Source organism: Pseudopipra pipra, chromosome 2 (assembly GCF_036250125.1).
Source record: "Pseudopipra pipra isolate bDixPip1 chromosome 2, bDixPip1.hap1, whole genome shotgun sequence".
Lineage (NCBI taxonomy): Eukaryota > Metazoa > Chordata > Aves > Passeriformes > Pipridae > Pseudopipra > Pseudopipra pipra.
The window spans coordinates 15,547,742-15,570,910 of record NC_087550.1 but is presented as its reverse complement, the minus strand read 5'-3'; the positions used below and the strand labels follow the sequence as shown (position 1 = coordinate 15,570,910).

General features: G+C 44.1%; 1 protein-coding gene across 4 annotated transcripts in view; it reads left to right on the top strand.

Moving 5' to 3' along the window:
• Positions 1-677: 677 nt before the first annotated feature.
• Positions 678-23,169, top strand: part of APP (amyloid beta precursor protein) — a 204,243-nt gene continuing 181,751 nt past the window's right edge. The window contains exon 1 of one of the 4 annotated variants that reach the window (XM_064644010.1): positions 678-937. In XM_064644010.1, the coding sequence (XP_064500080.1) occupies positions 881-937 (57 nt within the window). In that variant the 5' untranslated portion in view covers positions 678-880. The remainder of the gene's footprint in view (positions 938-23,169) is intronic. The other 3 variants (XM_064644008.1, XM_064644009.1, XM_064644012.1) reach the window with 3 other exon arrangements.

Below are 23,169 nucleotides of genomic sequence, written 5' to 3'. Positions count from 1 at the left end.
AGAGGCAGAATGGGTCAGGTTGTGTCACACTGAATTTTAGCTGTAACAGCAGCTGTTTCAACGTGAAACTCCTAATACTGACTCTTAAGCTCTCGTTACAGGTTTAATATACCAATTATAACAAATACTGTTGAGAAGGCAAGACAGTAAGTTTGCGTTGGGCTCTTGATTACATGGTATTTGACAAAGTCCTGCATTTTAATTTGATTTCTTCCTTGTTCACCTGCCATAAGCCCCAGCTCTGCCGATGCTCTCGCATATCTTTGTTATCGATGGTGTGTGTCAGGTGTGAAGGGGCTGTGCTGACTCATCACCTCCGCCCGGACAAGAACGGGAGATCCCAGCAGGGCGTGCAGCCTTGCCAGGAAAGGCAGAACGTGTTAAATAGGCACTAAATCACACAACGCGTTTGGATTTTGGTGTTTTTGTGCGCACCTTGCAGTGATGTTGCCGCACACAGCCCTTCGGGGGAGGGTGCGGTGCGCGCGTTCAGCGCACCAAGGCATCGCGGCCCCCGCGGGTGCGGTGCCTTTGGGGCCGGGTGCCGCCGGTGCCCGAACGGGCGCGGAGGGGCCGGGATCTGCCCCGGGAACAGCTCGGGCAGGGCAGGGTCGGTGCGGAGCCCCCGCGCCGCTCCCGCCGCCGCCGCCAGGGGTCCCCGCGGGCCGGGCCGGGCCGGGCGGTCGCACCGCCCGCTCGGGGGCGGGCCGGGCCATCAGCTGACCGGCCCCGCCGCCGCTCCCGGAGCCGCCGCACATCAGTCGCCTTCCCCGGCAGCGCCGCGGCCCCGCGGATTTACAGCCGGACCCCGCCGCGTCTCGCCGGCCGGCATCCCTCCTTCCCTTCCTTCCTCCCTCCCTCCCCGCTCCCGGCCGCCGCGATGCTGCCCCACTTAGCCCTCCTGCTGCTGGCCGCCGGCGCCGCCCGGGCTCTCGAGGTAAGCGGGGCAGGGGGCGGCCGGGCGGGGGCTTCCCCGCCGCCCTCCGCCGCTTCTCCGCGGCTTTGTCTGCCCGCAGCTGCCCCCGCGGCGGGGGCTCGGCCGCGGCGGGGCGGGCAGGGGGTGCCTTCCCCGGGGGTTCCATCCCCGGCTGCCGCCGCTCCCCCGCCGCCGAACAATAGAGGCGGCGAGCCGGGGGCAGGCGGGGGCGGCGGGGCGGCAGCGGGCTGGGAGCCGCCGGGGAAGGCACCGCCGCCCCCGCCGCGCGTGTCCGGCTCCTGCGCGGGTCCCGCGGCCCCGGCGCTGCCCCCGTAACTTCGGCTGCGTGGGGGTCCGCGGGCAGGGCAGGGCAGGGCGGGGGCGTCCCCGCCGGGGACCGGAGAAGGGAAACTTTCCCTGCGAACGGGCGCTCCGCGGGCGACGGACCCGGTGGCATCCGCCGAAGGGGCAGGGGCCGGGGGCGCGGAGCTGGACTGCGGACAGGGGACCCCGTGGCATCCCCCCGCTGGGGCGGAGGAGCCGCGGGGGAGGGCGGCGCAGGTGTGCGGGCGGGAGGGACGGACGGAGCTCTCCGCCGGCTGGCGCAGCGGCCCCGCGGGAAGGCGGTGCCCGGGGGGCGGTGGCCGGGGCCGGCCCGGCCCCCCCGCGGGCCGTCGGCGCGCGAAAATGGCGCCTCTGCAGTGCAGCAGAGAGGAGGCGCCGCCGCCGTGCGCGCTGCGGCCGCCCGGCTGCCCGCGCCCCTCCGCGGCCGCCCCTGCCCTCCCTCCTCCCCTCACTGCCTGCCTGCCTCCCTCCCTCCCTGCCCGGGGGCAGCTCCGCCCGCCCCGACCGGGCGGCACCTTGGCCGGGTCCCCCTCGGTGTGGGGTGGGGGCCGGGGGTCCCTCCGCCGCCCCTCCGGCCGGGGCTGTGCGCGCATCGCGGTCCCTGCGGGGCCGGGGCAGCGCAAGCCCGGAGCTCGAAGGAGGAGCCGACACGGCGGGGTGTCCGTTCTCTCCCCCCCCTTCCACCCCCAAAAAAAGGTGTGGGAGGGGTGAGTCACCTCCTGGTCTCCTTCGCTCCCTGCTTGCCGTCCTTCTGCCTTGAGACATCGGCTTCTGTCCTCCTCTAGTGCTAATTCCCCCTTCTGCCGAGGGGGGCTCGGGGGCTGGGTGGGAGTGAGGTGGATGGCAGCATTTGCGCTGAAAGCAGAGGCTGAAGCTCGGGCTCCCCCCGGGCATGGGATGCCGGCCCGCGGCTCAGGTGCCCTTCCCGGGAGAGACCCTTGTACGCGGTGGATGAGAGGGGACGGCTTCATACCAGCTCTCCATCCCCGCCGCCAAGGCTCTTGCTTTGAGGCGTGATCTTGCCAACATAGAGCAGGGTGTATCAAGCCGAGCAGCTGTACAGACATTTAAAGCTTCCAGTTATAAGGCTCACTTATTTGTTGTCTGAGTGGAATAGAAAGAAATCTCTGCCTTGGATGCGCAGCTGAAGTAAAAAATGGGGGTTTATAATTAAGACCGTGCTTTGGTATAGACCGCAGAGGGATGGGCGTTTTTGCTGGGTCCCTGTCTCTAGCCTTACAGAGATGTGTGCAGGTATTTCTACTGTAAAGGTGCTTGGAAGAAAGAGGTTTGGATTTTGCACCAAAACCGTTCAGGGGAGAGTCCGTGTTTAGAGACCTCTGCAATGGTGTCTGCCTTAGTGATAGTCAGAATTTTTCAGTGACATACTTTGCCTGGAAACGTTTACTGAAATGGGCATTGATGTTTCTGCAGAAGCTTTCAGTCTTGTTCTGTCATTCCATATGAATGGTTGAGGCTTGGTATTTATCCCTTTATGTTTGATGACGGAGTAGGTTTTAGCATCTGGTGGTCTTGTGATCGGGCATTTGTCAGTCTTGATGCTCCAAGGTTGATAATTTTGAACAAACCAGTTGTTTTTATGACACTAAAATATTTCATAATCGAAATTGCATGTGTGCATGTTCTGCACTTGGACTGTCTTTGTATGCTAAAGGGTAAAATTCCGATGTTTGAATTAGATTTTCTGTAGATCTCCTTTCTGAAATGAAACGCTTTTCCTGCCATTTTAACAAATGCTTTCTGGAAAGCAGCAAAGAACCTGCGCTTTGCTTTCCACAGGGAATGGTATAAGGAAGAGGAAAAGCAGGAACAAAACAAATTCTTTCTATATTACACGTGAAGAATTCCTTTCTAAAATTACGAGTAGATTAATATTAATTTATGCAGCCCTAAAGGAAATATTTCTTAGTGATGTTGTGGTGATGCTGTGGTTGCTTAGCATGTTGCTTCTGACACTTATGTGAATCATTCTCACTGGGATTAGAAAATCCATTGGTCAAGAGCTGTCATCATATTCTGCAGTAACTGTTTTTGCATTAAATCTCTTTTCAATAATTTTCTGATTTCAGTAGATAAATGCAACTATCCTTGTGAATTTGTGTGAATGATCCTGGTTTATAAATCAAGATTTCTTGTCATTAGCACACTGAGGTTATCAGGATTTCTGCCATGCCTGTTCTGCTCCAGTTTTATGTTTCTAAGCAAGACTCCTTTACCAGCTGACTGAAATGAAGTTGTTAAGACATTCGTATCATACAAGCAGGCCATCAGAAGGTTAGTTGACAAAAAGGATGTTGCTTGACAGATTTATTTGTTTTTTAACTGGGTAACGTACTGCTTTGTAGGTTCTTATTTTTGTTTGGGATTTGTTTGTTTGTTTGTTTGTAGTGGAAGGCTCCAAATATTTGTTTCTTCATTGCTTAGTTTCATAGTAGATCTTTCGAGAAATGACTTGTGTGGGAAGAGGAGCAAAACCTTTCCTTTGTTTCCGTTATAGACTTACAGTTCCTCTTTCTGTTGATTTTGTTCCCAGATTCCCCTGATGGAGGCTTGCATTTGTTGCAGGGTCCCTTTTGCACTTCTTTTTAAGATGCTGACATGTTGGGGTAGGTGGCTGTGTGGGGTTGTGGGCTCTGCTACTCCACCAGGATCCTTGGCAATCAAATGGACGAATGAGAGAGTAAAGAAAGAAGCTTCTCCCTTGCTCCCTCATTTGTCTTTTGTTTGGTTGATGATCAACAGGCAATTTTGAGACTCGAATGATCTTCAAATGCCTTTTCTGTGAAAAAAAAAAAACAAACATGATCAGCTGCTCTGCTTATTCACGTAACATGCATGAAAACCTGAGGAAGCTTACAAGGTCTTCATGTTGTTAAATTTAATTTTTTTTCCCCATGAGCTGTTTGTGTGACAGACACAAGCCATCTCCCCTATCCAGTTTTAATTGATCAGTGCTGAATTATAGGGCAAACCCACAAGAAGCATAGCTCTCCTTTGGCTTTTCATGACTTGCTCTTTGCATGTGTTTAATAAACTGTGAAGAATAATAAACAGTTTGGTTTATAAGTTGTATGAAGAAAAGGTATGACAATTTCTTTTAATTGGTAGTCCTTTTCCAATACAAAGCTTAGCAAAATAGCTGAAGAACATAGTAACTTCATCTAATTGCTTGACAAACTGACAGCTGTTTGTCTGAGCAGAATAATTATTTTTAGTGACTCAATAAAATAATTAACACAAGCTGTTGGGTGTGGAGGCTTGGTCAAGAAAGTAATAGATAGGGTCACAGGATCTGTCAAGGAGGTCTGGTCTGACCCTGTGCCCAACTCAGCAGTTGAGTCTCGAAAATGGAGCTCTAAGGACAGAGCTTGCACCACCTCGCTGGGCAGCCTCCTCCATCCATGGATTGGTAGGTTCATCTCTGCGTTGAAACATCTCTAAGTTGTTATTTGTCTGTTTTTAATGCAGTGCTTCTAGGCTTAATTGACATCTTTAATCCTGAATACTCTGTTGTTTTTGACGTGTGTCAATGTATGCAGTAACCAGAAGTTGAAAAGTTTGTATTTGGGTTTAATAAATAAAAATCATATTTTTCAGATGTCCATATGTATGTGTATGCATACACATAATGCATTAAACCCATCTGAGGTATCATATAATATATATAAATATACCTAAACCCCTAATATATTTGCATATTTAAGGTACGACATTAAAATCATGTATATGAATACATCTGTATGCTATATTAGTACATAGACTCTATTAAACCAGCAGTCATTACATACCTCCTTACATCCAGGCAATGAAGAGATGAAGTTCTAGACTGCCACTGATAAAAATATAATTGGGTTTATGTATGGTAATAGGTTCATAGAAGTTGTTAGGTGAGCTGTCTGGGGTGGTTTTAACACATAAGTCTAGAGCTGTGTGTTATTGGATTTAAATTCTGAGGATTTTGAAAAAAAATCCTGTGGTGTAAGAAGATTAAAAGTAAAGCAAATTGAAAAACTACTGAATGAAGACTTTCTGTAAGCTTGGCTAACTTAGAGAGTGCTCTTGTGATGAGAGTTTACAGCAGTTGCTACTAGGCTGAGGATTGCCAGGAGCAGTGTTGGTAGCAAGCTTGAGCCTGGAGTAATTTGGACACAAAGGACTCCTCTTAAGAGAAGTTGAACTTTCACTCTGACCTGTTTTTTGGTTAAAACCGAATGCACTCAGTCTGATGAGCCCTCATTCTCACAACCTGATCTGGAATCTGCCCTCCTTACCTGACTCTGCTTCAGCCTACAGATGAGGTTTTGAAAACATGTTTTCTGCCCTGTTTGGTTACCAACTGAGATTATCAGCCAGTAATGGGTGTGCATAGTTTTTAGTCTTAAGCCCTAAATAAGTCACTTTTCTGCCCTTGATTGTAATGTAGCATTGGTTCTGAAACCCGGATATTTATCTTCGTTTTTTATTCATTTGAAGTAAAAAACATTTAGAGAGCTACCTCATTATTAAATCTTGTTGTGCTCTGCTGTAGATTCCAAAAGCTCTGGAGATGCCTCCAGTCACCAAAAATATCTATCTTTCCTTGTGGGAATTTAGTCATATAACAAATGAGAAACAAAATAAATGGGGATAGTGGTCTCTGTTCAAGGAGATCAGTTTGAATGACAGCCAGTTAGTATGTATGTGTATGTATGAATGCCACACCTGAAGCTCCTTGCTCTGTGGAGGATACAGGATTGTATCCTGTACATTTCTGCATTTTTTAGCAGAACAATGATCCGAGTAATTACAGATCAGAAATTTCACGTGATGGAAATCAGGGTAAGGTGCACTACACTCCAAAGGGTGTAATCAATGCCAGAATCTTGCAGTGGCTCGCAAAATGTGCTTTCCAGATGGCAAGCAAATCTTTGGGTATGGAAGTAAAGATATTAAAGTAAGTGATGCTTTTTAGAAGGGTGGAAAACCTCACACCATCTGACAGTAAGGACAACACTGTTCCACAGTTGTGTACTGCGGGTTTCTGGCCCTACCTCAATGAACAAAAACGGGAGAGAGCTGTAGGCATTGGGTGTTGCTGGTTTCTTTACTGTAGCTTCCAGTGTAGGAAGTTTCTGAGTGCTGTGCCTTCTTCAGCTGGGAAGCAGGACTTCTGCGTTGGTGTGTTTTCTTCGTGGTCCTCCCAGCAAGTTCAGAACAACTTGAATCTCTCTTGAGGACTGAATACTAGAGGATAAGTATAGATTGCAGTGATTTACAGGCTTTCCAAAAGAAGCAAACCTTCTGGTCGACTGATGATGTTTCCTGGACTGTAGGCTTTAGACAAAGCAGTATGTGAGCCAGGGTGCTTTTGGTTTTGCAGTCCAGCTGCTCTTTTTGCTGCTGCAGGGCTGGCAACAGACCTCCTCCTGCTACTTCCAGTGGCCACCACTCTCTGAGTACTCTTTGACCCTCTCTAGGCTGATTTTACAATCCTGAGCTGTGTCAAAAGAAAGGAGATGTGCATTTTTGCATAGATGTTGTGTTCTGGCGAATGCTTCAGAAACCAGAGCTGGAAAATAGCCACAAGCAGTCAAGCTGGCCCAGCTAAAAGAGCAGGCAGCTTCTTTGGGGAAGAGGGCCAACTTCTGAAACCACATTTGCTGAGGTTTGTGTAATAGCATTTAATTAAGGTTAGGCTCTTTGCCTTCCTCTGGTGACTTACAGCAGGGCAGGAACAGTCTTTCACATCTCACCCCTCTTGAGTGCCTGATTGTTAAAAGTTCACATCAAGTCACTGCAAAGGCAGAAATCTCCAAGGAACTGTGTTCAGGGATGGATGACTCCATTCAGTTCCCACTGACCCATTTTGAGCTAATCCAGATAGGAATTCCCTTTTCCTCCTTTTCTGGTCTGTATTCCCCCAGAGCAGAGCTTATCTATTCAAGCACAGAAGATAACATATGACAGGAATGGAGCAAAACTGGTTGTACCTGTTAGTAAAAGCATTTAAAAATGGCTCCTTTTCAGAGCAGGCTACGGAAGTGATCCAGGATGACAGTTTGTGCGATTTATGAAATGTGCTCGGACTTGCAGTTAGTAAAAGAAAGCATGTGTCTAATAGGAGTTCAAGATGGGGGCAGGGTGGGCAAATCCCTATATTTTTGGGGAACTGTGTTAATACTGGACTTTTGGGGTTTTTGAAACTATGAAACAAGAGTTTACACATAGACAGCTCACATTTAGGTAATACAGTCACTTGATGCTAATGGAGTTGACGTATACCATTAGCTTGTTTTCTTGTGGTGAAGGTGAAAATTGCCACCTCATCCACCTCCAAAAGTTAGAAGTAGTGTCCAATGAACACAAACATTAAAAAAATAGAGATGAGGAAGGATTCTGGAGTTGTTTCCAATCTCCTTGTTGTGATATCGCACTGTCTTTGTGCCTGCAGCACACCTCCTCTTACCTTAGCAGCACAATTTTAAAGGAGAGATTGCTCGTTCTGAAGATTTGACCCTATAAAATGGATTTTTCTCCAAATTATGGTCTCTGGAAAGGCTGGTTTTTGTCCCCCACCTGCTTTGTCATTCACCATGACAGAGTTTTGGGACAAACAACTAACCACAAACCTGTTCTTCTTTCTGTGTTTAGTTATGTAAATTAATTTGTAGATTCAGTTTTGGATCTGAAATATGTAGTACTGAACTGGTACAATAGTTTTATTGCATTCTGCTTTCTCATCATTCAAATAGTAACTACAACTACATTTATTCCCTATCTTACCTCAAAACAAAGGGAGATAGATCTTTTGAAGTATTATTGTTAAAGGTTTGATTCTATTGTAGTTATTTTTCAGAGTTTCTCATAAACTAAGTCATGTCTTCCAGTTGGTTTTTTTTTTCCTTGAAAAAAAACTCTCTTTGGTATACATCCCATATAACATGTACATATTTGTTCACATAAACAGTGAAAAATACAATATTATCTAGTGGAAGGTAAACTGAGAAAGGGAAGAAAACGCAGTGCAACAAAAAGGCAGTGGCTTTAAAAGAGTATTCGTTATTTTATATTTCTTCATAGGTGTTGTAAATCTAAATGTACCAAATGTTGATTGATTGTAGTCTAATTGTTGAGTACTTCCAGTATGGAAAAGGGAGGGGTTTGTGCATCCATAGCATTCGTAAGCATCTAGACCTGTCACATGTGTTAAACTGTTGGGTTGGTTTGAAGCTTGTTTGATTCTTTGCAACTCTGGTATGTGTGCCTCGACTGTCCCGTGCCCAGTTCTCTTAACTATGAAGTGGAATAAAATTGTTTTTAATGACACATCTTTCAGCATCGTAATTTCATTGTTGTTTCCTTTTGCCAGTTCTGTCCTCAGTTCTATTTAGTCTTAAAAGGATAATATTAACTTGAAATTGCTTAAGAACAAGCTTTTTAAACTGAGAATTTTGGAACTCCAAATTGTCTTTCTTTCAGTGTTCCTTAGCTCCTAGAACTTCATTGTGAGGAATTTGCAGATGAGAATTTGTCTGTAATCCCAGCATCCAGGAGAATATGATTTATGATGAGGATATCAATTTTACTTCATTTAAAAAAAAGACAAACCACTACCACCCCCTCAAAAAATTACAATTTATTGTTTAAATTTTGTGTAGGAGGGATAAGAAGGGGAGTTGGAAGGCCTAAAAACTCAAAGACCAAGTAAGAGGCTGAGAAACACAAACATGTGAGTGAGGGAGTTGGGAAGGCTCCTGAGGGGACTTGAACACTGGCAGTTTCTTTCATTTTTACTTAGATTGATTTCTACTTTGGCATAGCCTTCTTTCATTCTCATAGTGGTAATATAAGTTGTTGGGATTTTTTTCCCTTTTTCCTGCCAGCCTTAGCACCTTAAGAGCCAGTTTCTTCTTTTCCATGTGTTCTTCGTAATTGTGATGGCATCTCTGAGCTGTGGAGGTGAAGTGCCTCACCTTTCCCTTCGAGCCTCCTGTTGGAATCCAGGCTGAAGGGATATCTCTGACAAAAATCAGCACTTGCCTGCTTGGGTCACCAACTGTTTTATTTGGTGAATGGCCAAGATGAGCTGAGTCGGTGGGAGAGGGGTGAGTCCCGGTCCTGCTGTGCCATCAGGGAGGGAGGATTTGCCTTGTCCCCTCACACTGATCCGCTGGCTCGCCCTGGCTGACTGGCTTCATTACATCCCTGCTCTGGTTTGAGGGGTGTTCCTTTGGGCGGAGGAGCTGGTGCCTTTCTGAAGGTGTTTGCAAGGAGATCCAGTGGACAGCTGAGCCTTGGAGAGAAGGTGTAATTGCTGATAAACTGCAGGATAAAATTACATCGAAGTACTTTACTTTGAAATCAGTCTAAACTATATTTCTGAAAACATTTAAATAAGACTTAGGCTTTGTCAAACACCTTTAGATTAATTCATAGCTATAGTACACATGCTAAACTACTAAGTTCCTGTTTAACAGAACTGCTGTGGGCAATGGCAAAAATACTGAAGGTCAATACTCATGCTCTGGAAACGGAGGCTGACACAGGTTACTTGGCTCATCTGAAGCATCACCTTTCCTTTGAGTTGGGCTGCGCTTTCTTGAATATCAATGCATGCATAAATGTTTGTAATGTGTTTTAAGGAAATTGTATCTCTTAACTGATAAGAGAAAGAAAGCTTTAATTAATCTGTCACTTGAAAGAAAACTTCGAAGTAACAAAAGGCTGTTATGTACTCCTTTTATGAGCTGAGAGAGAAAATGTGACTTGTACAGTGCTGTTGACTTGTGAAGCTCAGCAGGAGTGGGTGGAAGCCTTGAGTTTGCTGTTGTTGCTGTAAGACCAGTGTTTGTCATTGAGGCTGGCAATCAAGTGGCTGCCTCATGTTTTTAGGAGTGATGTTGGGGCCTGGAGCCCATATTGAGGAGGGGCCATGGGAGGGATTAAGTGTTGGGCAAAGCTGGGACATCCACCTTGTGCTCAGCAGGGCTTCCCTCTGTCCCCCCTCACCGCCCTGAGACTGAGCAGTGGGACTTCACATCAGAGCATGGATTTGGGGTTACCTTGTGTGCTAGGTTTGGTTTTGAGGAGCTGAACCTACTCTCTCTGAGAAGGGCAAAGGAAAGAGAGAGCTGGGACAGGAATTAGTGGCTCTGTTGGATAGAGGTTGGGGTTTTTTTTCAAGTTTTTTAATTCCAGCTCTGGAAGTAAAACTAGATGAGAAAAACAACCTAATTTATCAGTTTTCAGGCTGAAAAGTCCTTATTTGCCTCTGCAAAGAGGAAATACCAGGGAAGGGAAGGCATGCAGATAGGGAACTGGGGACATGTTTTGGCAATATGGGCTTGGGGCAAGTGGAGAATGGAAATAGATTTTTTGCCTCTAGATAAGAAGACTGCAGAACTAATTTTTCAAAGAGGCAAATACAGGATGTTGGGCTTAATCACTGTAAACAGGAGAAATGTAGTAACAACCTGTGGTGTGTAAGAGGTTAGATCAGATGCCTCTGTTCAAATCATGGGATTTAAATTCTGTTCCCACAGGGAACTCCTAAGTGCCTGAACCACATACCCTGAGGGAAATACAGTGGTGTCTAGTCATATTGTGTTTTGTAGACAAATACAGCAAAAGTTATTTGTTTGTTGATTTAAGGATATGAGTTTTGGTGTTAACAAATCATAATTAAGCCTTAAACTTGATGTATTTAGTTTTTTAAACCTGTTGTTAGCAAGCATTTTCTGTGACAAAGTGGTTATCATGGTTTGGGGTTTCACAGATAAAAATGCAATACTATTTGAACAACTTTTCAAGGAAAGTTGGAAAGTGTCTATTCGTGGTGTTAAATTGCAATAAAAAGTGAGCGATAACTTTTCTGAACCTTTTGAAAGGTTTATTTCAGCAGGACTGATAAACTAAAGGCCCGGGATGCTGCTAGATAGTGCTGAGCAAGTTTGTGTTGTATCTGCTTGTGGTTGTCTTTGCTCTATGCATTCAGCCCTGCTCTGTGGCTCTCCAAAATGGAAATTTTAAAGAAAGAAACAATTTTTAAGAAATTGGCTCAGGTTGAATATGGCCTTAATGATAAAGAGTACTTAATGCATTTTCAGATCTTCTCATTTCTTAAATGACTGAGTCTGTAGACAAAAAAAAACCCCTTGTGATGATCACTAAATAATGTATGGTAGGAACAATAGCTCCCGTGTTTCTGTAACAGCTGAGGCTGGTGTAAAAAGCCACGTGAGTCTTTGGGGAATACTGTGTTTAAGCTGGAGTTCAGACTTTGTTTATGTCCATTACTTACTGCTTACAGAGAATAATGTGGGTAAGGCAAATATTTAAAATTTGAGGGAGTGGACACATGAGAAATCTGCACATTAAACTTCAGTACGGTACACTTGCCTTGGCTGCCAGCAACTTTCCCTGGAATTAGGCTCCTGGTAAGGTATGAGCCTGTCCAGGGGAATGAAAGAAAACTGAAGTAATTGTGGGTGTTTGCACCACTCCATCAGCATATAATTTGTTTTGTTCATATTATGCTTGTCCAGAGTCTTAAGACAAGAATTCAAACAAATCTTTCCTTTGCCCTTTACAGAACTCTGGGGGGGTTCTCCCTCCCCTTGCCAAACTCTACTGTTCTGGTGCTGTTCTCCTGCCTGTCTGGGTGATGGGTTGCCAGGAACCATCCCTCCAGATCCTGAGGGGCTTGTGCGTGTCTTCTACACCACTGAAAAATCCTGTTCTTATTTACTGTGCAGTCAATAAACCATCTTGTAATTCTTGTGAGGTTTGTCTCCAGATCACTGCTGTCTGTCAGGTCTTTTTTGGTGTTCAGCTTTTGTCTTACTCTAACAGTTTTAATTCTTGTTTCAGGAGAAACAATGCCATGTAAGGTTCATTTAGGGGGAAAAAATGAACAAAACCCATCAACAAATCCCCAAAGAAACACCACTCCCACCCCCAGCTCTCATTCCAACCATCTTACTTTGAGAAATGTATGATGTCACTGGCTTCCTAGTTCAAAGACTGCTTTTAATCGTGACAGCAGCCCAATTGCTGGTCTATCTAAAGGCAATCTGCAAGGGAAGGAAAACGGGAAGACCTTATTTGCTGCTCTGTGGCATGTCTTATAGGAACCAGACTGAATGGTTCTCCCGAGTTGACTGAAGAGGCAATAAACAATTTACTGAGTGTTTTTGGAAAACTAGTGATTCTCTTGTAAGAATCAAGGGGAAGAGTAGAGAGAAAGCCTTAAAATTTATGAATTAATCTTTAGATGTTTTAGTCTTTCCTAATTAAAAAACTTGTAGATCTTGGCAACGTGTATCTTGCAGATTCATCCTTCTCCTTCTTGGTTTCAATGAACAGTATGTCATAGGATACCAAGTTTTCCTCCTAAACCAGATGGTACAGAAACCCAGAAATGATATGGTCTTTTTTGAGTTCAGAAAAGAAAGGGACAGTATGTTTAGCCAACCGTTCTCATGACTTCAATTTCATGACATAAAGAGCACATAAAAATTCCTTTGAGAGGTGTCTCAATGTTTTGGGTCCTATACAACCAGATCACTGATGTCATCTAAACTGGTACTTTGTCATGAACGTTGAAGGCTTTCAAATTTGTTTGCCATGTCCCCCATGTCGTTCTGCCTATGCTTTGACAGGAGAAAATGCATTTGGGACAGGAAGGGCATGTAGGCAGTGGGTGTCCTTCCTGCCCTGTTGGGATGTGGCTCCTTTATCCCATGGGAGTTGCTTTGCTATGTATGAATTTTACCTTTTCCTTTAGGAAGCTGGGGAGGTCACATCTTTTTGGAGAACTTCCTTTAAAGTAATGTTTGTTGTGTTTGTATGTTACTTTGGAGACTTTATTTACATTGTAGGTGGGGGCATCCCAGCAGGATGTCACTAATTGCATGCTGGGTATCCTGACTACACCCTTACCTCTGTCACAGAGGGTTTGTCTCTAGCTGGTGTGTATGACTATCAAGACCAGAAAATTAAAAGAACATAGAAGTGAAGTAGGAGTTAAACTAAACAGAGTTGAGCTAAAATTTTGTATGTCTTTTTAAATGCAATTGTACAAATCTGTACTAGTTGTTTTAGTCTGCCTAGAAACTTTCCTCTCTATTTTTTTGTCTCAGATCTCAAATGATGCTTAGTTTCCTAATTAAAAAAAGCAACCTAGCGATGAATTTTTGGGTGGGGTTCATTTTGGTTGGTTTGTTTTGGTTTATTTTTTTTTTAGTATGTTTTCTTTTTTCTTTGTGTGTGTTTGTGTTCTGCTCTTGTTTTTATTTTTACAGAACCCTTGGTAGCTCCCTCTTTGGCATACTTCAAAAGTATTCTTGCAACTTCCTATACTAGTTCTCCCATTTTTGTCACATCACATGTATTGTATTAAAAAGTGTTTTTGTTGCCCAGAATAGTGTTTGTGGTTAGTCTTTTTGCTCTTAGTCAGGTTTATGTGCAATATGTGGTGTTACTTATCTGCAGTGCCTAGATTTGGTTTAAGCATGTGAGCTGGATTCCCTTTTAAGTGACAGTAATGGGCAAGTGGCTTGTAAAGCAACAGTTGACAAGTTAATTGCATGAGTTCCATGTAGCTTTAAAAAGAACCCAAAACAGTCAAGAAATGGAAAGGATATAATGGCTTTGTTTTCAAAAGCAGCACACTGGTTATGAATTTGTGTTTGCAGAACAAAGTCAATAATGCAGTTCTACAGCTTGTGTTGTTTTGATTAGGTGTTCAGAAGTGCTTATCATAATTGCTGGATTGCTGGCACTCACAACAGGCAGCTGGGACTTTTTGGGAAAGTGCTTGCTTAGAGCATACCATAGGACTGTTGGAAAAAATGAGATTTTGTTTAGACATAGCTAAAAATGCAAAGTGTTAATGAAGGAATAAGAGTGCTTCATCTCAGTGTCCCCTCAATCTTCAGTAAATTTTTAGTTCTGTAGTTGTTTCCTTGCTAATGCAAGGCATATTATGACTTGTGTGAAGAAACATTTGTTATGCACACAGGTTTATTTCTTTTTAATAAAAATATGTCCTTTTATGTAACCGTGGTAGTTACTGGGTTTTTTGGTTTCTTTGTTTTTCCCCAGGTGGGTTTTTAGATCCATGTGCATAAATCCTTAAAACCTTCCCTGCACTGACACATTTAATAGCTGGAGTTATCTGCAGAACAGATTCTGAGGTAGAGAATGGATTTGGTTGCCTGAAACTGTTTGAAATACGTAGCCCAGTTGTACTTGAAGGTACACATAGAGCAAATATTTTATTAGTGCTGGGTTAGCAGACACACCTATGTCTCAGGGTGGATTTCTTTCTCTTCCTAGTTCTTAATGATGGGAGGAGATGAGAAAGGTGCATTAAAATTACATGCTTTGCTTGCAGTAATTATCGCAGTATGTGCCTGTGTTGGCTCTGATGCTGGGAAGTCTTACAGGCTTGTGCTGGGTCTTGTGCTTGTTGTGTCCCCCACACCATCACTGCTGTGCTGCCCCCTCTGCTTCTCGGTCTCTGCTGTCCTCCCTTAGTCCTCATTCTGGAAGCTGCAGTGCCAGCCATGGGTTTCAGCTACATGCCACGGGTGTCTTCCAGAAGCAGCTCTCCTGAGCCCTCTGCAGGGATGGTGTTTGCCATCCTGCTTTAATGTTTGGTTTGCGATGGCGTGTGGGTGTACTTGACTCGGGTTGTTGTTTTCTCTTCTCCGTGTGCGAGCACATACAGTTCCCACACAGATAATTTTTCTGAGGTGTCAGAAGGAAACAGTTTTCTCTCAATAAAGCTTTGCTCCTAAAGATGTTCTTCTGGAGTGGGAGTGAGCAAGTGTTTGCTGATGCCCTTCTGGGGAAGTCATGCCGTGCCAAAGAGTAGGCTCTGGCAAGACACTGCAGTTCCCCTATCAGCCACATCTTTTTGTCAGCTTTGCCCATACCTTTAGGAAGTGAGGCACTCCCGAGAGCTTTGAACAGTTACTATGGCTTTGAGGGGGATTTCCCCCTCTCCCCAAAACAGGTACCAGTTCCGAGTGAGTTCTTACTTCAGGGCATTGGTGGTCATTCTGCCATCAGGTCTGATAGTTCTGTGGACTATTTCTAACAAGTTTGTGGAAATAAGTGAAGAAAAAAGACCAGCTTCCATAAGCCTAGCCTTTTTGGGCTGGGATGTGCATTTTGTACACCTATTTTTAGAGTCTCTTAGGAGGTGGAAACAATTGTGCTGAGTTTTGTCTGGCTATGTGGCATGTGCTGGAATCAGTTGATAAATCCTGGTGAAAAGGCCTGATAAGCCTTGAAGACGGAAATAACACTGTGAACATGGAGGATGGAACAGACTGTTGTGATGGTACAGGATGGGTTCATGGAGCACTTTGGTTCCAAGAAACTGGCGTGACCTCACCTCAAGTTCTGTGTGCAGCTTTGAGCACAACGTAAAAAGGATACTAGAAAGTGCCCAAAGAAGGGCTGCAAAGATGGTGAAGGGTCTAGAGGGGAAGCCATATGAGGAGTGACAGAGGTCACTTGGCTTGTTCAGCCTGGAGAAGAGACCTCATTGCTGTATTCAACATCCTCAGGAGGGGAAGCGCAGGGGCAGGCACTAGTCTTTTCTCTCTGGTGACCAGCAACAAGCACCTGAGGGAGTGGCCTGAAGTTGTCAGGGGAGGTTTAGGTTAGATATTAGGAAGAAGTTCTTCACCCAGAGGGTGGTTGGGCACTGGAACAGGCTCCCCAGGGAAGTGGTCATAGCACCAATCCTGACAGAGTTCAAGAAGCGTTTGGACAGTGCTCTCAGGCACAAGGTGTGACTCTTGGGGATGGTCCTGTGCAGGGCCAGGAGTTGGACTTGAATGATCCTTTTGGGTCCCTTCCAACTCATGTTGCTTTATGATTCTGTGATTTTGGTGTTCCTTTTTAATTAAAGTTGGTTTATAGACTTTATGCTATGCCTATATTGGCATTTCTGTTCAAATCACAAGCATGTGTGAGGAGAATGTGATGATTCACTGGGCTCGATGCTGTGCTGCAGGATGGCCTTGGAGCCTCTTCCATGGCAAAACCCAACCAGATCACGTTCTCCAGGAATGCACCTGAAAAATGCTGGCCCCTCACAGGCACCTATGGCACATAACTGGACTAGTTGTGACTGGAGGTGAAGCTCATTGAAGACCAGTGGAAGCAGCCATTCTGCTTTGCAGGTCCTCTCCGTGTCTAGTGCAGTTGTAGTTGCAGAGGTGGTGGTCAGTACAATGTTTTATAGCTGTGCCAGCTTGTAGAATGCTCTGATTCTCTAAGGTAGTGTAGCTGCCAAACCTGTAGTCAGAAATGTAACAATGGATGCTAAAAAGAAAGAATATCAAACTCCTTTGGAAATTTCCTTGTGACTGGTTGGTGTCATGTAAGGAACTGCTGCCTCTCCTGTGTCTCAGCATCACCTGTCTAATAAAGGCATTGGGGCTGCCGTGTCCATGGCCAGAAGCTGTGGTTGCACACCACTGTCCTTCTGTTAAGGCTCCAAATAAAGGGGATAGGGGATATAGGGTCCTGAATAATCTTTGCAAAGAGAAAAGTTCTGCTTGAAGAGAATGGTTTTTTTGCACCTCTCTCCTTTTTATAGGGGAAAAAAACCGGCACGCAGCCATTGGTGGAAGACTGATTAAAGCAATCAGTATCTCTTACAAGGCACTTGGTGACTCCTTCATGTAATCTGTGAGCACATTCCTCTGAGGGCAGGGTCACATCCTCTGTGAAAATGTGCTGAACGGGCATGTGGCTGGGACCCAGGCTGCCCACGCATCCCTTTGGAGCCTCAAGGGCTTTGATGTTGTGTTTGTCACTTAAAGAAGCAGTGCAAGAGCAAGGGACAGTTTCCTCCTTTGGGGTAGCTGCTGCATTTTTCTTCTGGCTGCAAAGTGGGTGTTCTAAGAACATTTTGATGTGGTTTGTATGATATGGTTGGATGTAGGCTGAAGCAGGCAAAGCTCCATGCCTAACTTGTACCTGTGTATGTAGTTTTGTGTGGTTTTTTTTTTAAGTGCTGACTACTTGGAATCTAATGAAATTCAGAGAAATTATCACTCACTTAAAATACAGACGGTAGCTCAAGTTTTCTGGTGTGGTTTGGTTTTGGTGAAGAAACTGAACATCTTCGTAGATGTCAAAATAAAATAATCCTTGCTAAAAGAATTATGACACAGAGTGTGAATATAAAGCCTGTTTTAGGTGAAATCCAACAGTCTGAAATGGCACTGCAGGCTGTTGGGGTAGCTGACTGTGCGTGCTTGTTTGTTGACAGGTATACATATTAAAGATAACTAATGGCAATTATGGCTAGTTGTAGAGTGCCTGTCTGAGGAGAGAGTCAGATGGACAGGGTTCAGTAGTACTTCTGACTTTGTATTTGCTTGCTGGAGTAGAAAATGTAAGCTTGGGGTTATCTTACACCCCCCTCCCCTTTAATAAATAGTACGTTAGATGCATCCTGCTTGTATTATCCTAAGGTTTATCTCTAGAGTAATAAAATTAAAGGTGGAGTGTAGCAGCTCAGGTAATACTGAGATCAAACTTTATTCGCTCTGATAGTTTGTGTCTGCACAAGGAAATGTAATGTTGGCTCCCTGCCACCAGGCAAAATCACAGCAGTGAACACCCCAGCTCTCTCTGGGAACCCAGTAAAAGCATCTCTAGAAAATGAAAATGTTACACAATTGGAAAAATAAATAAAATGCACCCTGACTTTTTTCTATAGGTCAGTAAAGGTTTTCAAGAGTGTATCTGTATTTTCGTGCTCTTTTGCTGAAAGTTATGATGCTGGTGAATTACTTTACTATTCAATACTATGCTGTTACATCTTCTCTGAGCACCTGATTTATTTTTCAGCTTTCATCTTTTACTTCTTCATAGGAACAACACAGGTTTAGCAGCAGAGTTCAGATGTTATGCTTGAGGTAGTTTTCAATAATTTTTATAAAAGGCGTCCATTTATAATTATTTTCTGGTCAGATACTCAGGTGACTTGCAGAACAGCTGATGCTAATACTCTAGCTAGCATCATGTATTTTTCAGAATTTTTACCAGACTAATTAAAATGCTACTTACCTATTCTTATGTTTTTCTTAAACTAAGAATCTGTTAAGCGTTTCCAGCTGTCAATTAATTATTTTTTTTTCTTTTAGATCTGCTTAATTAAAATAAGAACTAAGAAGGAATATAGGAAGAAACTATCATAGTTTCTGTAATTTCAAAAGCTTTTAATTATCAGCTTGCTCATGCCCCTTTATGGAAGTGTTTTGTAGCATTGCAAAATTTTTACAGTCTAACGTCCTGAGAGGTTTGGACAGAACTGCAATGTCTTCCTTCAGCAACTGCTGTAGGTGTTTCCCAAGATGATGCTTGGAAGTGCAAAAATGATCAAGGTAGAATAAACCATGGTCGGTTATTGTTATCTAGATGATAGTCCCAGTTTGGTGTTTCATTGATATATATGCTCATTTTTTCTTAAGTGCCTGGAGAGCTTTAATTATTAGTCTGCTAGGAATAAGGAAAAAATGTGCGTTATGTGGGATCTGTTCTCTCAGTGCATTTTTCTGATAATTATCTGTTGAGTCAACCGATGGAAGATATTTAAAACAGTGAAGTTAAATGAATGTCAGTTGCAAATCTAGTCTTGCAGATGGAATAAATGGCCTAATATAATTGAAGCAAATCTTGTGTTGACTATCATTTTGCATATCTTGAAGCTGAATGTACTTTGAGAAGCGATGACTGTGTACAGCACACACACTTCTCTACTCACTGCAGCACTGACTGCCAGTGTGTCCTCCTCAGTCACTGTTATTGCTGGAAGAGATGTTCTGTCTTACCTGTAATTGCAGATAAATCAGGCTGACAGAGGTGCTGCTGGGCTGGGCTCTGCTGCATGTCAGGGATGTAGAAGCGAGAAAAGATTGGAGCTGTAAGAGGATGAAGAGGAACAGCTGGATATGGCAGCTCGCATCTGAGTGCAGGCTTTTCTTTTGAGGAGAGCAAGCAATGTTTTCAGAAGTATAATAAACCACACTGGATGCAGTAATACTCTCACCAAAGCGTTACTTTTACTTGTGGTTTTCAGATGTTTGCTGGAGTTGCTGTACTGGTGTTAGATTGACAGCAGAGGGGAGATACATGGAGGTGGCCATCAAAAACCAAATGTTGAGTTGTTGCTCTTGAATGAGGATGAGACAGAGAGTCAAATGTTCTGCCCATCTTGGAGGGAGATGTCTTAACTCTTTGATGCTGAAAGCCAGCCTACTGGCATTAAATTGATTCTCTCGGGGGTGATATTTGGGCTCTACAAGTTCATGGGGGCAGAAAATGTGTAAACCCAAGTTCATTTAGTTGCTGTTTTATGAGTAGTGTGAAGTTCAATAGACACTGGTGCGTTATTGCAGGGATGAAGAGACTGAGGCAAGGGCTTTGTGCAGTAGCCATGATGGGTTTATTTCTAAGTTTATGCCACTGTCCGTCTGCCCCAATTAGATTTGAATAGCTTGGTGAAACCTAGACTGAGGTTGCTTGTGATTCAGAATACAGAAAAACCAGATCTGAAATTTGATCATGTGCAGGAAATCTTTAACCAGATAACTGGACTCCTAAATCTAAATATACTGGAATCTGATTACTCTGACGTGAAAACACTTGCTATTTATATTTCATTTTAGGCTTTATTGCGTCACGTGAGACTGTACTTGCAACTTCAGCACTTGTGATTTATTGAGGATATTGTTCCATATTTTGTGGCAATGTCAAGTGAGACAAAAGGCATCATCATCATCTCTGATGGATACAGGCCTGGAGGCAGGGCAGGGTGCCTGAGGTGGTCCCGGTCTGTCTGGTGTGTACATACAGCTTCAGAGCTCCCTGCTGCTTGAGGAATGAAGACCATCATATGGCCTGTGAGTCACCTGGGATCATACAGACCACGGGCAGCTACTTTTGAGGTGTGGGATAAATAAATAAGCACATCAGCTTTTCAGTCAAAGGAGGGTCCTCCCAGGCTAGGAGTCATTCTTCTTTTCTGCACTTCTACTGTGCTTGGTTCATCCTGAAACAGGAGAAAACTGCCCTGAAAACAAATACAGCATTGTTGTGTTTGAGGTTATGTGGTTTGCTTAAGCTTGGGAGTTTTGAGGTCCTGTGGGATGCAGTAATTGTGCAAGAAGAAGAAGAATTCAAAGTGGTTTAGATCTTGAGGTTTTAACTAGCCAACACTCATACAGTGGGCACTACTTAAAATTTTATTCTTCTGCTTTAGCTGAAGTTAAACTGAGCATAAATAAGAAATACTAGGAACCATTTGAACTTTTCTGCCCACCAAGCACTGAAAATGATTCTGTTTTAGAAGGTGGATGGTGTTTTATATGGTTGCTTGGCCTTTAAGGATCATCCTTCTCAGAAAGAACATCTATTATTACTACTGTAACCTTACAATTTTTGTTGAGTTGGGATAAAAATAAAACATTGGAGTCGTGTTTATAGTCAAGAGTAGTAATGAAAAGAGCGGCCAAAATGAGGCTTTTTTCTGTCACTGACTTCACTTTCAATCTTGTAGCTGTTAAAAACCCACAATGTTGTTGTTTTCAGTTATTTTTAGAGCAGTAGTCAGTGTTGCATCTGGACAAGAAGGCAGAGAGATTTCCTGTTTACTGTAAATTTCCATGTGTGCCTGCTAATAGTTCCCACAGAAATGCCCCAATGGTAGGTACAAGGCTCTGTACTTACCTGAATAATGAGGGGGCTTGAATAATCAGGACGATGGTTCATCCAGCATGGAGGTGTTGCCAAGGTGGAGTCAGCCTGTGCCCTGCATAAAACCTGCATCCATAAAGGAAAAGCAGATGGGTCAGTTGTTGTAGTGCAGGAACAGGTTATTCCCCTGTGTTGGAAGAGGAGCAGATGGGGAAGAAGATCAGCCTGCCTGAACAGAGAGGCTGGAATCCAGGGAGGAAAAAGGGAGTTTATTACCTCTGAAAGAAGGGGCAGGCAACTCAGGAGGACAGCAAGGATGGTGAGAGGATATGCGGGGAGAAAATTAGTAGGAATACAGTCCAACTAGAGCTTAATTTGGTTACGACCACAAAGACAAAAAAAATGTTTTTATAAGTACACTGGCAAGAAAAGGAGGGCTAAGGAAAATCTCCATCCTTTATTGGTTACAAGGGGAAACACAGGGACAAAGGATAAGAAGAGACTGAGATATTTTTGCTGCCTTTACCTCAGTTTTCAACAGTAAGACCAGTTGTTCCCTGGGTACCCAGCCCCCTGAGTTGGAAGACAGGAATGGGGAGCAGAATCAAGCCCCCAAAATCCAAGGGAAAATGATCAGTGATCTGCTACACCCCTTAGACACACACAGCTCTGGTGCTGCAGGGGATCCAGAGGAGTCTTAGGGGAAACCGTAACACCCTGAAACTACTTGAAAGGAGGTAGTAGCCAGGTGGGGGTTGGCCTCTTCTCCCACGTAACAAGCGATAGGACAAGAGGAAATGGCCTCAAGTTGCTGCAGCAGGGAAGTTTTATGTTGGATATAGGAAAGATTTCTTCAGTAGAGTTGTCAAGTACTAGAACAGGCTGTCCAGGGCAGTGGTGGAGGCACCATCCCTGGAGGGATTTAAAAGACCTGTAGATGTAGCACTTGGGGATGTGGGTTAGTAGTGGACTCTGCAGTGTTGGGGGAACAGCTGAGCTTGATGATTTTGAAGGTTTCTTCCAACCTAAATGATTCTAAGATTCTTTAAGTACTTACAGTCTATACTAGTGTGTTAAGGGCTGGTGCCACAGCCAGTTAGTTCTGTTACTGTCTGGAAGCCTGTCCTTGGATTAATTTGGTGGATTTAATCCATTTTCCACGCATTCTCCCTTCCATAGCAAAATAAGCCTAGAGTCTGCATATTAATCAATGCATACTTGGTTTATTCTTCTGCGTATTGTGGTCCCTGCCAGTTGGTGTTAATTAGGCCATGATTCTGTGTCATTGTTGCTGACAGACGGGTTTGCACAGACTCTTGCACTGTGTTGCTGTGCTGGGGCTGCTCAGTCTCTTGTACTTCCAGCTCAGGCACTTGCGATGCCTCTTAATCGATTTGGCCTCGATGCGAGTGGATCAAATGTTGCTCTGTGTGATCGTGTTACATTCACATCCTGTAGCTTACACCAAGTGTTTTGATGTCTGCCTAACCACAGACAAGTTTATTTTCTGCTTTTTGTGATTTGTTTGTGATCAACTGAATGGAGAATTAGAAAATGGGATAACATTTCTGTTAAAAAAAGATAAAAATCGATGTGATCCATATGCACGTGTACTTCAGTTGTGTTTGTATGATAGTTCGTGATCTATCAAGGGTTGTCTTGACCCTTCACCTTGCTGGTGGAAGAAGGACAGGCTCTCAGGCTGGATTGGTGTCGCAGGTCATCACTGTCCTGACTTCAAGAAACTGGCAGTCCCTGGGATTGTCTAATAGTCTGCATTGTTCTTCAAAACAAGAGGTCAGCAAAACAATCTTTTTGTTGGTCTGTCTTGAGATGAGTGTTTTGGTTTATAAGTAGTTTCTGTAGCTTCAGTGGTAACAGGTTTATGGGGAAGCATTACTCTGCTCTGGAAAACAAGGGATGCTCCTCACGGGTGTGTTGATCTGGTTGGGAGAGGAGCATTTCACACTTCACCTCTGGGTTTATTTGGAACACTACCCTGACTACTGTTTTGTTTGTGAGAAAATAATTACACCTTTTACTCTTTAACTCGTGTCCTTGGCAAACTGGCCAGAGGTATGTATTCCCCAGTGGATTTAGCTGATGTATGGGATGGAGTTGTATACGTTATGGCAGTCTTGTTTGTGCAGGAAAAACAAAAGATTGTATCTTTTTTTTTT